The sequence below is a fragment of the Pipistrellus hanaki genome, assembly GCF_964339955.1.
Source record: "Pipistrellus hanaki genome assembly, chromosome: 4".
Taxonomy (NCBI): Eukaryota; Metazoa; Chordata; class Mammalia; order Chiroptera; family Vespertilionidae; genus Pipistrellus; species Pipistrellus hanaki.
Genome location: NC_140506.1, coordinates 33,935,061 through 33,949,500, shown reverse-complemented (window position 1 = coordinate 33,949,500; position 14,440 = coordinate 33,935,061). Strand labels below are relative to the sequence as shown.

The window sequence follows — 14,440 nt, the reverse complement described above, 5'->3', positions numbered from 1 at the left end:
CCTAATTTTTCCAAAGTTTGCCAAAAACAGAAAACATATTATAAGAACTTCCAGTTATGTTGACATGATCCCTAATAAACTTGTCAACTAATATACCAAGTAATTAGTTTGCCATACATAAAATTAAAATGCCATATTCAAATATCAGGTACTATAAGCTTTAAAAAAAAAATCATATTCATAAGGAGATAATATCCTTAACATTATGAATAGCCATTTTTATTTTTCAGGAAGAATGTAACATTAGCCCTAGTTGGTTTGGCTCAAGGGATAACATGTAGGCCTGCAGACTGAAGAGTCCCGGGTGCGATTCAGCTCAAGGGCAGGGCACGTACCTCAGTTGCAGGTTCCATTCATAAACTACAGTCTCTTATGAATCCAAACATATCCATTTGGCTTCTACACTTTTTCATGTTTAAAATAAAGATAAAGTTTATTATCTAATTCTAGTTTTTACTTTCCCTAACTTTTACATGCAAATTTATTCCAACCAAAATAAGAACATTTTTTGAAATAATCATTATCACTAGTCTATGGCACGTTAGTAAATAAAATAACAAATATTAACAGGCCTGAAGCTTCTGATGGGTTCATTCCATTACTTGACTATAATATAGAAATTACAAATGATTAGAGGACCCACCAACTCTCATAATATGAACCCTGAAAGAAACAAGCCTGAAATCTTAAACCTTAAAATCCAAAGTCTGAAGCTCTTATGCCCAAATTTCTCACGTAACATACCTACTACTTCTCATGTGCACATAATTCTAACAAGCCCAGGTTACCTGGGTTCCCAAAGTGCATTATGCATATTTAAAGGCAAAAAATGGAAAAGAGCTGAGAGTGAAGGACTATTCAAATCGGCACACAGACCTATGTAGCTGGTTTAACTCAATGGACAGAGCGTCAGCCTGTGGACTGAAGGGTCCCAGGTTCGATTCTGATCAAGGGCACAGCCCAGGTTGTGGGCTCGATCCCCAATGTTGTTTGAAAGAAAGAAAAAGAGAAGTTGGGAGACTCCCTTTTTCTCTTGGAGAGTAGTTTTGCTTGGTTTTGTCTTTTCTTAACAAATTGGTTCTTGCTACCTAAATTTCTGAAAGTTGGTATCTTCCTAATAAGAGCAATATCTTTTTAAATTTCAGTTTGAAATATCTGTAGATTTATAGGAAATGGCTGAAAATGTACAGGAAGGTTCTATATGTAAGCAAGATTTTTTTTAAGTTGGTCAAATTTTATTCACTTAGAAAAGTCAGCTTTCCCTAACAGTTGGATATGGTTGCTATTTAAGTTCATTGGTAACAGATGACTGCAGAAATCATAATGACACATTCTTCTATGGAGGCCTGATACTGCTTTTTCTTTTTTTAGGTAAAAAAAGTAAACTGAAATGAATTAAAAAGGAAGGTATCCCTAATCAAATTTCATTTTCTCTGAAAAAAAATAACATGTTGTATATACAGGGTGGGACAAAAGTAGGTTTATAGTTGTGAGTATGTTTAAGATAAAGTTTATTATCTAATTCTACTTAATATATTAGATAATACTGAAAAGTTTCTCTGCAAGAATTTATTGATTAAAGATAAAAATGTTATATTTTATTAGAATAAAAGAAGATAAAAATGTTAATATATTAGATAATGAAGTTTATTATCTAATTCTAGTTGTGAGTATGTAAAACAGTTTAATCTTAATTTATTATTTTATTATTTTCCATATGAACAACTGTAAATTTCTGCCCCACCTTGTACTTATACAAAAGGAGTCTAAAGGCATAAATAGCAAACTATTAACAGCAAAGTATTTCTGGAAAGTGAAATAATGAGCATAGATTAACTTTCCAATAAAAAATAAATAAACCAAGTCTTCAATATAGAAGAGTTAAGAGGTATCATGACATTTTTAAAATGAATTTTCTTCTAAGTATACCACAACTATTGATATCAAATCTTGCTTACCAATGACTGCTTTGTTCCTTCTGCTCAAATTTTTAAATTATTCTTTTTTTACAAATTTTATTGAGATATAATTCACACACCATATAATTCACCCATTTAAAATCTGTACCCTGTAATAATTTTTAGGATATTTATAGAGTTGTGCAATCATCACCACAATCATCGTTAGAATATTATTGCCACCCAAGCAAACACACACACAAACAACAACAAAAAACAAAAAAAAAATCCCATAACCAAATACAGGCATACCTCAGAGATATCTAAGTGTGTTCAGTCCCAGACCACCACAACAAACTGAGTATTGCAAAAAAGCAAGTCGTAAGCTTTATGCTTGTGGAGGGACTTGCCTCCAATTTATAAAAAACACAACATTGTGAAGCACAATAAAGCAAAGCACAAAATGAGGTATACCTGTGGCTAGATTTTTAAGAGTAGGCATTTGCTAATCAGTGATGAAGATTCTTTTCAGGTGGTTAATGCATTAATTGAACAAGTCAATACACATGTCCACAAAGACATCTGTACAAGAATGTTTATAGTAGCATTAATTATAATAGCCAAAAGATGAAAACAACCCAAAAGCCCATTACCTGACAAAAGAATAAAAAAATGTGATAGAGCCCTAAACTAGAATATTATTCAGCCATAAAAGGAATAAAGCACTGATATATGCAACAATACTGATTAATCCCAAAAACATGCTAAGAGAAAAAAGCTAGTCATATACTGTAATGATCCCATTCATATTAAAAGTCCAGAATAAAAAAACAAAGAGAAAATAGATTAATAGGTTGCTTGGGGTTAGGGGTAATGTGGGGGATGATAAATGGTGCAGGATTTCTTTTTGAGGTAATGAAAATGTTTTTAAATTGACTGTGGTGATGGTTGTAAATATCAAAATTGACTGAATATCATCAACAACCACTGCATTGTATACTTTAAATAAGTGGATCACATGGCATGTAAAATATAGCTTAATAACATTATCCAAAAAAGTTCAATAAATAACATTTTTATCTTCTTTAATCAATAAATCCTTGCAGAGAAACTTTTCAGTATTAACCGACAAAAACATTAACACCATTGCTGGCCCAAGGAAACAATTGCTAAGACCATTTGCACAAGATAGGATCTTTTTTTTTTTTTTTTTTAAATATATTTTATTGATTTTACACAGAGAGGAATTGAGAGGGACAGAGAGTTAGAAACGTCGATGAGAGAGAAACACCGACCAGCCGCCTCTTGCACACCCCCCACAGGGGATGTGCCCGCAACCAAGGTACATGCCCTTGACCGGAATCGAACCCGGGACCCTTCAGTCCACAGGCCGACGCTCTATCCACTGAGCCAAACCGGTCCCGGCAAGATAGGATCTTTTATCTGCTCATCTTAATGCACTTTACAAAGAGGTATCACTTTCACAGAACAACCCCTACCTTCGACCTGGGGCAAATAAAATTGTTCTATAATCGAATATAAATGTTAACTATCTTTGGATAGCCCGGACAGTGTTATTAGCCTTTGAGCACTGAACCAGGAGTTCAGAGTTTGTTTCCCGGCAGAGAACATATCTCTGTTGTGGGCTCGATCCCCAGAAGGGGAGTGTGAAAGAGGCATCAGATCAATGATTCTCTCAACATTGTTTCTGTCTCTCTTTCCCTCTCCCTTCTTCTCTGAAATCACTGAAAACCTATTTTTAAAAAAAAAAAAAAAATTTGTATAACTATTCCTAATATGAAGTAAAAAAAGTTTTGCCATCCTTTAAAGACTAAAGTCCAGAATCATACTTCCTCTTACCACTGGAATTTAACTACTAAGACTACTACAGTTAACAGTTTGGTGTATATCATATATCAGTCCAGATTCCGTTTCTCATACATATAGTAACATGCTACATTTTAATATGAAAATGAGGTCTACTATGTATATTGTCTTAGACCTAAATTATCTGAACTGAAATTTAACTGAAAAGATAACCTAAGTAAGGTCCCAAGTCACTGAACATGTCCAGATTTTTTTTTCTAGCCTAATACAGTTTACAAGTAAGACATCCTTGAAATATCAAAAACTTTAAATAATCATCAAACTTATTTTGGAAATTGAAAGGCACATTTATCTTTTTCTGGTTGATTTTATAGCACAACTTTATATCTAAAGTTTTTTAATAGATTATAAAATACAACCTAACATATTCCCACTTGAAGAGAAATGCGTATCTATTTAAAAGGCTATGAAATACCCATTTTAACTAAAATGGAATTCATATACTAGGTATACCAGTTAATAATGAGGACTTTTTTAATAGATGGAGTTACACATATTTTTATATGTATGCCATTTTGTTGTAGACAGCAAGCTTCAAAACTTCATGTCAAATTTCTGAAGGTATTATCATAGATATTTTTACACTTAAAAATGTTGAATTTTGTGCCAAAAAAAAAAAAAAAGCATTTGTGGGAAGTTATAATTCATTATTTTGAAGAAAAGTTTATCGTATACTTCGGGAAGCTGATGATAAACATGCTCCATCTCAAGATACTTGTGAACACTGTTTTAAATGCTTTAAAAGTGATGATTTCTGTGTGAAAGACAAAGAACATCCAGGTCAACAGAAAAAGTTTGAAGACCAAGAATTACAAGCATTATTGGGTGAAGATACGTGTTAAACTCAAAAACAACTTGCACAAACATTAAACATTGCTCAGCAAACAATTTCCGATTGTTTACAAGCAATGGGAAAGATTTTAAAGGAAAATGGGTGCCACATCAACTGAACGAAACACAAATGGAAAATCGAAAAGACATCAGTAAAATGATGCTTCAACGGCAGGAGTCTTTTTTGCATCAAATTGTGACTGGCAATGAAAAGTGGGTTTATTTTGAGAATCCCAAATGCACAAAATCATGGGTTGATCCAGATCAACCATCAACATCGAGTGCAAGGCCAAACTGCTTTGGAAAGTAGTCAATGCTCTGCGTTTGGTGGCATCAGGAAGATGTAGTGCAGTGTTCGGCAAACCGCGGCTCGCGAGCCACATGTGGCTCTTTGGCCCCTTGAGTGTGGCTCTCTTCACAAAATACCACAGCCTGGGCGAGTCTATTTTGAAGAAGTAGCGTTAGAACTTTTGATGAGTCCAAGAGCTGAAAAGTAGGCAGGAGGAGTGTAGACTGTATGAAAAAATTCATTTTTGAAATATGGTAGCAATCATACTTGGGTAAAAACTACTGTTTGAATTTTAACCCTACTATTCTGACTTCGACCTTCACTTACTTGCTTTGTTCATCGAGCGATGGGCTTAGGGAGGATGAGGTCAAGTTCTGGGCAAGGTTACAGGCAGAACTTTCTTTTTCATTAAAGAGCCAGGCCTATGTACACTTAGTGGTTATCTCAATGCTGGCCTCGAAAACAATGCTGTTCTATCCAATTAAGAAAAGTGCACCTGGCATGGTATTGAGATTATGGGCATGTCTGGTCTCTGGCCTGCAAGGTCAGACAGCTAGGTTTGTCTTCATCATTCTTCAAACAGGCTAAACTTGCAGGGGTCCTCAAACTTTTTAAAGTGGGGGCCAGATCACGGTCCTTCAGAGAGCTGGAGGGCCGGACTATATGAACTACTAATTCCTACTGTAACACCTCGGCTGCGCTCACTGCCCAAAAAACCTGGCGGGCCGGATCAGACTCCCCTGGGGGCTGCATGTGGCCCGCGGGCCGTAGTTTGAAGACCCCTGCCCTAAAGCCTCGCAGTCGTTTGGAGTCTGCCTGCGTGTGGTGCTCTTGCGGCTGCCCTGGCCAGTTCAATAAATTCTTTGCCTGCTTTTTTTTTTTTTAATAAATTATCAGCCTCCAGTAGTCTTATTTTGAAGCCAGGGTTCGGCCCCACAACAATTTTACCCATTTTCTTTTTTAGTTAAAAACATATATATATATATATATATATATATATATATATATATATATATATATTGCAGGAGGTAAGTTAAAGGTCAGGAGTTACTGTTATGTGAATAACAACATGCCTAATCTTCCTCTGAACTCCACTTCCTCTCTCTACATTAGGGGTGTCGAACTCAATCAGAGAAGGGGCCAAAATCTAAAATCCAGCCTAAATCGCAGGCCGAATGGTTTACTGAACAGTCATAAACTGACAATGTCATAAACTGACAGCGGAGTGCAGTGATGACAGCGCGGTGCGGGCCACATTGCAAGGCCTGGCGGGCTGGATTTGGCCCGCGGGCCTTGTGTTTGACACATGTGCTCTACATTCTCCTTCTACCCTAGCTCTTATCAGCATTTATTAGTTAACATTGGATAAGTCACTACAAAGTATAGTATTAATAATTTCTGATGGTCTCACTTTATTTGACTTCTCTGAAAAAAACACAATAAAACATTTAACCAATTCTGAAGACATACATTTTAAATAACCCCAAAGAATGTGTATATATGTGGTTATTAGTCTCTCATCTAAGATACTAAATTTATATTAAATAATCAAGCAAAAATATAACAATGTTTTGCATTCCAATGTCCTATTAATAGCAATTCCAGGCATTTTGTTTTTTAATATACTTTATTGATTTTTACAGAGAGGAAGGGAGAGGGATAGAGATTTAGAAACATCGATGAGAGAGAAACATCAATCAGCTGCCTCTTACACACCCCCTTCTGGGGATGTGCTCCCAAACAAGGTATATGCTCTTGACCAGAATCGAACCAGGGACTCTTCAGTCCGCAGGCCGATGCTCTATTCACTGAGCCAAACCGGTTAGGGAGCAATTTCAAGTTTTTTAATATATATATTTTATTGATTTTTTACAGAGAGGAAGGGAGAGAGATAGAGAGCTAGAAACATCGATGAGAGAGAAACATCGACCAGCTGCCTCTTGCACACCAATGTACCCGAAACCAATGTACATGCCCTTGACTGGAATCGAACCCGGGACCTTTTAGTCCGCAGGCCGACGCTCTACCGCTGAGCCAAACCGGTTTCGGCCAATTCCAAGTTTTTAAAATTCATTTTAATCCTCTGTTTATCCATGTAGTCACATATCAAATTTTAGATATGTAACCAAGTGCTACAGTTTTATTTAAAAACTTATGTATGACAATACTAGTGAAATCAACAGACACATGGAATGAAATTCTTGTACTGGTTAATCAGTAAAGGAAATAAGGGGGGGAAAATAAGGAAAAACTTCAGGATAAATATGCTTAAAATAATTGTTCATTCTCGATGTGCTGATTGGAGATAATCTTTGGAAAAAGTTACCTAAGTAAAAATGTCAGTTTACCACAATGTGATATATGCTAAAGAATACTTGGTGTCTTTTAGAAAATGTTGCATAGCTTATATAGGATAGTTTTACTTATAAGGTAGGAGATTTAAAAGGTATTTCATCAAGTATGTTGTGCTTACTTGTTTTACCCCTTCAATATCAATCACGTATGCCCAGTAGGTATGGCTCAGTCCCATGCCTAAAGAGGTCTCAAGTTCCATTCCAGGTCAGGGCACATGCCCAGATTGAGGCATGCAGAAGGCAACCAATGTTTCTCTCTCATCAATGATTATATCTCTCCCTCTCCCTTCCTTTCTAAAAAAAAAATCAATAAAAACATATGAAAATAATTATAACCTATGAAATCCATTTCTTTAAAAAAATTTTAACTCCTGAATTTAATCTGAATTTATACAAAAACATGAAGCTAATTTAATAACTATAATACAATGCTGACATAGAGAAATTCAAAAGTATTAACTGGTACTCTTAGAGAATGAAGCAGCATATCAAGACTCTTCCTAATTGTAATAATTGGTGATATCTTTTTAAGTTATACAATGTTCTCATGAGCTAGCAAGTGATATTAAAGACAATAGTGTAGTATCTGCTATTAATATTTTTTGCTGTCCAATTTTAACAGAAAAGAAAAACATTTTCAGCTTGATTATCAATGGCACTGTACTTTGTGGCAAAAAATGACTTATCAGCAACAAAACACCTATTTGTGTAGGAAGTTCAAATAAAAGTATACTAAGTAAAAGAATTTGTACGTAGCATATACTTTAAGTTAAGAAACACCATACTTTAAAGACATAAAGGCAGGATATGCTGCTTTCAAAAAAGCTTGAAGAAAGTTTGAATTATTCAAACTTTCCTCTAATAAAATGCCACAACAAAAGGTTTGTCTTTTTACATGTAGGACAAAAAACAAAACAATTAATAGGTTGTTTAGTTACAAATCTAAAACTTTAAAGATTCTCACTCTTGACAAGTTTTATTCTGTTTTCAAAGTGTCGCTTTAAACATTCAGAAAGAAAAGTGAAGTTAATTGTAAGTTCTCTATTTTAAGAAATTATTTTAAACCCTGGTCAAGTAGCTCAGTTGGTTAGAGCACCGTTCCCATACACGCCAGGTTACCCATTCCATTCCCAGTCAGGGCACACACAAGAATCAACCAATGAATGAATAAATAGGTGGAACAAAAATCTACATTTCTCTCTCCCATCAGTAAAAAAATGTTTTTAGAAAATTATTTTATAAATGGTCCTAAAATATGTAAATCTTTAAGTTGTTTTAAACAGACAGCTATCAAATAATCAGAAGTTACTTAGTTCCTAGACTTTCTTAGTTCATTTAACCCTCCTTAGGAGCTTTTTAAGCTCTAATTTAGAGCTTTTCAGCCCCAATTCTAATCTTGAAAGTAAAATATAATACAGTCTATTTTAACTACTTGTACTCAATAGTGAAATGAAGGCAAAGATTGCAGCATAAATTAGACTTGAGATTCGCTATAGATTTCAGATAGTTAAATTTATTCCTCTATTAAGAGAAACAAAAAGGGTACATACACCAAACTTACACAAGAATATTTTTAAAGTATCCTATCTAATAAAAGAGTAATATGCAAATTAACCATCACTCCACTACACCCACAAGCCACGCCCACCAGCCAGTCAGAGCAAGTATGCAAATTAACCCCAACCAAGATGGCTGCCACCACAGAGAGCAGGAGGAAGGCTTGGATTTCCCTGGCAATGGAGGAAGCCAAGCTTTCCACACACTCTGGCGGGGAACAAAGTTTCAATTATAGAAGGTAAATAAATTTCAACAGAATGGTGGCAGCCACAAAGCTGGAAGAGGAGGAGGTTAGGGTTTCCCCAGGTGATGGAGGAAGCCAAGCTTCTGCAGCCCTGACCAGACCAGGCCTTCACCCAGGCTACCAAGTTTCAATTGTAGAAGATAAATAAATTCCAGATACCAAGACCTCCGCTTGGGTCGCCAGGGGGCGAGGCCAGCCTGCAAACCACCACAGGCCCCTCGCCTAGGCCATCCCACCCTGATCTGGGACACCCTTCAGAGCAAACCAGCTGGCCCCCACTCATGTACCAGGCTTCTATTTTATCTATTAAAACAGTAATATGCAGATTGACCATCACTCCAACACACAAGATGGCTGCCCCCATGGGGGCTGAAGGGGAGGGCAGTTGGGAGGGATCAGGCCTGCAAGGGAGGGCAGTTGTGGGAGATCAGGCAAGCAGAGCAGGGCAGTTGGGGGTGATCAACCCTGCAGGGGAGGGCAGTTAGGGGTGACCAGGCCAGCAGAGGAGGGAAGTTGGAGACAAACAGGCTGGCAGGGGAGCAGGTTATGGGATGATTAGGCTGGCACACAGAAGTGGTTAGGGGCAATCAGGCAGGCAGGAAGGCAAGCAGTTGGGAGCCAGCAGTCCTGGATTGTGAGAGGGATCCCAGATTGGAGAGGGTGCAGGTTGGGCTGAGGGACATCCCACCCCCATGCACAAATTTCGTGCACAGGACCTCTAGTTATTCATAACAGCCAAGAACATCAAACAAATCTCAGTTAACAGAGAACAAAAGATAACTTTAAAATGCCAGTATACAATTTGTAATTAAGTTCAACTTCCAAAACACATTAATGCATCAAAAATGTGCAAAACATTTCAAGAATGTCAATTTAAATGATTACTAACTGCCACTGTAAAACCTAAAATCTAAAACTGTTAGGCTAAATCAAAAATTCATATAGAAGTGCAAGGGATCCAGAGTAGCCAAAATAATACTAAACAAGAACTAAGTTGGAGGACTCATACTCCTGATTGATTCCAAACTTACTACAGAGCTATAGTAATCAAAACAACGTGGCATTAACAATAAGACAATGAAATACAACTAAAAATCCAGAGATAAACAAACCCATACAGTATGCTCAAAAATTTTCAACAAGGATGCCAAGACTATTCAATGAAAAAAGAAGATGCTTTTCTTTCTTTTTTTAAATATATTTGTATTGATTTCAGAGAGCGAGAGAGGGAGAGGAGGGAGGGAAGAAGAAAGGTAGGGGGAGAAAGATGGAGAGAGAGAGAGAGAGAGAGAGAGAGAGAGAGAGAGAGAGAGAGAGAGAGAGAGAGAGAGAGAGAGAGAGAGAGAGGGAGGGAGAGGGAGAGGGAGAGGGAGAGGGAGAAACACCAATGATGAAAGAGAATCATTGATCAGCTGTCTTGTGCACGCCCCCTACTGGGGATGGAGGGGTGGAGATCGGAATTGAACCCGGGGACGCTTCAGTCCTCAGGCCAAAGGTCTATCCACTGAGCCAACCAGTTAGGGCGAAAGAAGATGCTTTTCAACAAATAGTGCTAAGTCAACTAGATACTCATATGCAAAGAATGAAATTGGACTTCCTCCTCCTATCCTCCCCACACACACACACAAATTAACTTCAAATGGATCATAGACCTAAACATAAGAGCAAAAGCTATAAAAACCCACAGGAGAATAGAATTAAATCTCTGTGACCTTAGAGTATTTGAGATCTTGCTCCACAGCATATGTTGCCAGTTTGGCTGAAATAAAATCTTATTAAAAGCCCCCTACCCCAAATCTTTGTGACCTTGGTCTAGGAAAGACTTCTTAGATAAACAACAAAAGCATAATTGGCCCTGGCCAGTTTGGCTCAGAGAATAGAGCTTTGGCCTGGGGACTGAAGGGTCCCAGGTTCGATTCTGGGTTGCAGGCTTGATCCCCAGTAGGGAGCATGCGGGAGGCAGCCAATCAATCATTCTCTCTCATCATTGATGTTTCTATCTCTTTATCCCTCTCCCTTCCTCTCTGAAATCAATGAAAATATTTTTTTAAAGCATAACTGATAATAGAAAATTAGGACTTCAAGACCATCAAAATTAAAAACATCTGTGCTTCAAAGTACACCAATCAAGAAAATGAAAAAGACAACCCACAGAATAGGAGAAACTATTTACAAACTCATATCTAATAGGAGACATGCACCCAGAATATAAAAAAGACTCTTGCCCTGACTGGTTTGGCTCAGTAGAGCATCAGCCTTCGGACTAAAGGGTCCCAGGTTCAATTTCAGTCAAGGGCATGTACCTTGGTTTTGGGCACCTCTCCAGTGGGAGGTGTACAGGAGGCAGCTGATCGATGTTTCTCTCTCATTGATGTTTCTAACTCTCTCTCTCCCTTCCTCTCTGTAAAAAATCAATAAAATGTACATTTTTTTAAAAAAATAAAAACTCTTACAATAAAAAGACAAACCAATCTAAAAATGAGCAATGAATCTAACCATTTTGCCAAAGGAAAATGGGCAAAAACCACATGAAAAGATGTTCAACATCATTAGCCACCAGAGAAATGCAAATCAAAACCACAATGAGATACTACTTCACATCCATCCACTGTAATGAAAAGGACAGATAACAAGTATTGTCCAGCATGTGGAAAAATTGGAACCCTGACACTGATAGTGTAATTGTAAAACAGTGCTGCCACCCTGGAAAAGTTTGGTGGCTCCTTGAAATAATAAACAGAGAATTACCATGTGAACCAGCAATTCCATTTCCAAAAGAAATGAAAATATATGTGCACACAAAAACTTGTACCAAAGTGTCTATTATCAGCATTATTCATAATAGTCAAAAAGTAGAAACAACCAAATGTCCATCACTGGTAATGGAAAAAATAAAATTTATATATATATGTGCAATGGAATACTTAGCCATATAATGGAATCAAGTACTGACACCTGCACGCTACATCATGGATGAATCTGGAAACAAGCTAAGTAAAAGAAGCCAGTCACAAAGGACCACATATATGACCCCACTTATATAATATGTCCAGGATAGACAAATCTGCAGAGTCACAAATATATAGATTAGTTACTGAGGTATGAGGAAAATGCGTAGTGACTGCTAATGGACACTGGGATTCTTTCTGACGTGATAAAATTGTTCTAAAATTGACTGTGGTGATGTCTGCACAACTCTATAAACATACAAAAAAAAATCCTTGAATTGTACAGTTGAATGGGTGTATTGTATGGTACGTTTTAGGGGGTGGGGGAAACCACCTTATGTGTAGTATTTATGTTGCTGTGGAAAACAAGGTACCTACAAAACAACTAACTATGAACTGACTTGATTACTAAAGCAAGTTCATCCCTGAGACGCTTAGAAATACTAGCTAAGTATTTAAGGCGCAACCCTTATTCGCTGAAAGATTGCTCCTTTAAATATTTCTAAATCTTAAAATGGAATTGCAGCGCTTGCACAACTGTCAAAGCCATACGACGAGATTCACCCAAGATCCCGGCGTAAACACGTCCCTTTCCTGCCCATGGCTGAACTGCGCTTCCCAGGAAACAATACCCGCAGCGCGCACACCGCGCGGGGAGCGGGAGCCCTGCTCCAGCAAGAACCTACTCCTAACGCCGAGGGAAAGGAAGGGGTGTGGGGAGAACCAGGAAAGGGGAAGGAGCCCAGGGAACAAGGGGAAGTCTCGGGTGTAGTTTAAGCCCCAGGAATCGAATAACATTAAATTCAACTTTCCTACGCTTTTGTGAACAGGCCCAGAGGCAAAGTCCTGGGCGCCGCAGCCCAACGAGCCCAACCGCGGAGCCCGGAGGGAGCGCTGCGCCGGCCCGGCCCGGCCCGCACGGGGCTCCGGGTGGAAATGGTGGCGGCCGGAGGGCTCCGGGGGCCTGCGGTGCGGGAGGAGGCGCGCGCCCCGCACCCGGCCGCGGCCCGCGCTCGCCCTCCGCGCGCAGCTGGGAGCGGCCGCGCCGCGGGCCCGCCGCGCGCCTCCTCCCGCCGCGAGCACGCCCGGCGCCGGAGCCTCCGGTGGGGCCGGCTCCCGGCTCCCGGCTCCCGCCTCATCCGGCGCTTTGTCCCGGCGCGGGCGGCGGGAGGATCGTCGGCGTCCCCGCCCCAGCGGAGCGGCCGCGCTGACAGCCCTCCGCCCCCGCCAGGGCTGCGAGCCCGCGAGTCGGGGCAGCCGCCGCCGACTCGTCGCCCGCAGGGCTTCCTCCAGGCGGGACCCAGCGGGCGGCGGTCCGAGGACTCGCCCAGCCCGCGGAGCCGCCGCCGCCGCCGCCGCCGCCGCCGCCGCCGCCGCCGCCGCCGCCGCCGCCGCCGCCGCCGCCGCCACGGCCCGCAGCGCGCCGAGGTCGGGCGCAGAAAGCCTTGGACTCCGGAACGCACGCAATTCCCAGCATCCTTTTTCTTACCCAAAAATTCTCGACGAAATGCGCCATGACCATCGTGCCGCAGCCGCCGCGCCGGGTTCTGCGTCCGCGCCCGCCCGCCGCTGTGTAAACACGGGCCCGGCCCCCACGGCGCCCCCGCCTTTCAGCGCCGCCGCCTTCTTCCCAGAGCCCGGCCCGCACCCTCCAGGGCGCATGCGCCACCTAGCGGCCGCCGCCGCCGCCGCCGCCGCCGCCGCGGGGCCACCTCCGGGCCGCCGCCAGCGCGCGCATGCGCCCCGCGTCCCATTCCCGGGTTTTCGTCCCGGCTTCCATCCCGGCGCGGGCGGGGCGCGCCGGAGGATTCTCTTGGGAATGGAGAACCGGCCTCGGAGGAGTCACCGGGGAAGCTGCCCGCACCCTTGGCGGTGCGGTGGGTGCTGGCCCAGCGATTGAGCCGAGAGAGGGGCCGGCCGGCGGCAGGAGAGCCGGCAGCCTGGCCGCCCGCTCTCCTCCCCCCAAAAGGCCCGCGTCCCCCGCCTTGGAGGACCCGGAGGGGGGCCCCGGTGGATGCCAAGGCTGAGCCAGCTGGAATGGGGGAGAGACTTGGCCCTTAGCCACCTGGAGGGGCCTCTGAGGAACCTTTAGCCAACAGGGTGCCTTTCCTCGACCGGGAACCAAGAAGCAAAACAAAACTTTCCGTGGCCGGAAAAGGAGGAAACGCCCAGAGTCGCCCCGGAGCCATGGGAGCGGAGTGAGACCCAGGCACCGAGTCCACGACCTCTAGCCGCTGGCCAGCCAGGGCGGCCGGCAGCAGGAGCAAACCCGAAAGCGACGCATTGCCCTGGCCCAGGCAGCTTTACAACAACAACAACAAAAATCTCTTCCAGGACTTCTTCGTATAAGTCCATGGCTCTCAACTTGTCCATTTCGGAAAAAGAAACAAGTTTGAGCATGCCTCGGCATAGCAGAAACACTAAATCCCCTT

General features: G+C 41.4%; 1 protein-coding gene across 1 annotated transcript in view; it reads right to left on the bottom strand.

Annotated features, from left to right (window-relative positions):
• Window positions 1-13,653, bottom strand: part of FCHO2 (FCH and mu domain containing endocytic adaptor 2) — a 100,185-nt gene extending 86,532 nt beyond the window's left edge. Inside the window, exon 1 of the mRNA XM_084880894.1 lies at window positions 13,498-13,653. Within this exon, the coding sequence (XP_084737020.1) occupies window positions 13,498-13,530 (33 nt within the window). The 5' untranslated portion in view covers window positions 13,531-13,653. The remainder of the gene's footprint in view (window positions 1-13,497) is intronic.
• Between the last annotated feature and the right edge of the window lie 787 nt (window positions 13,654-14,440).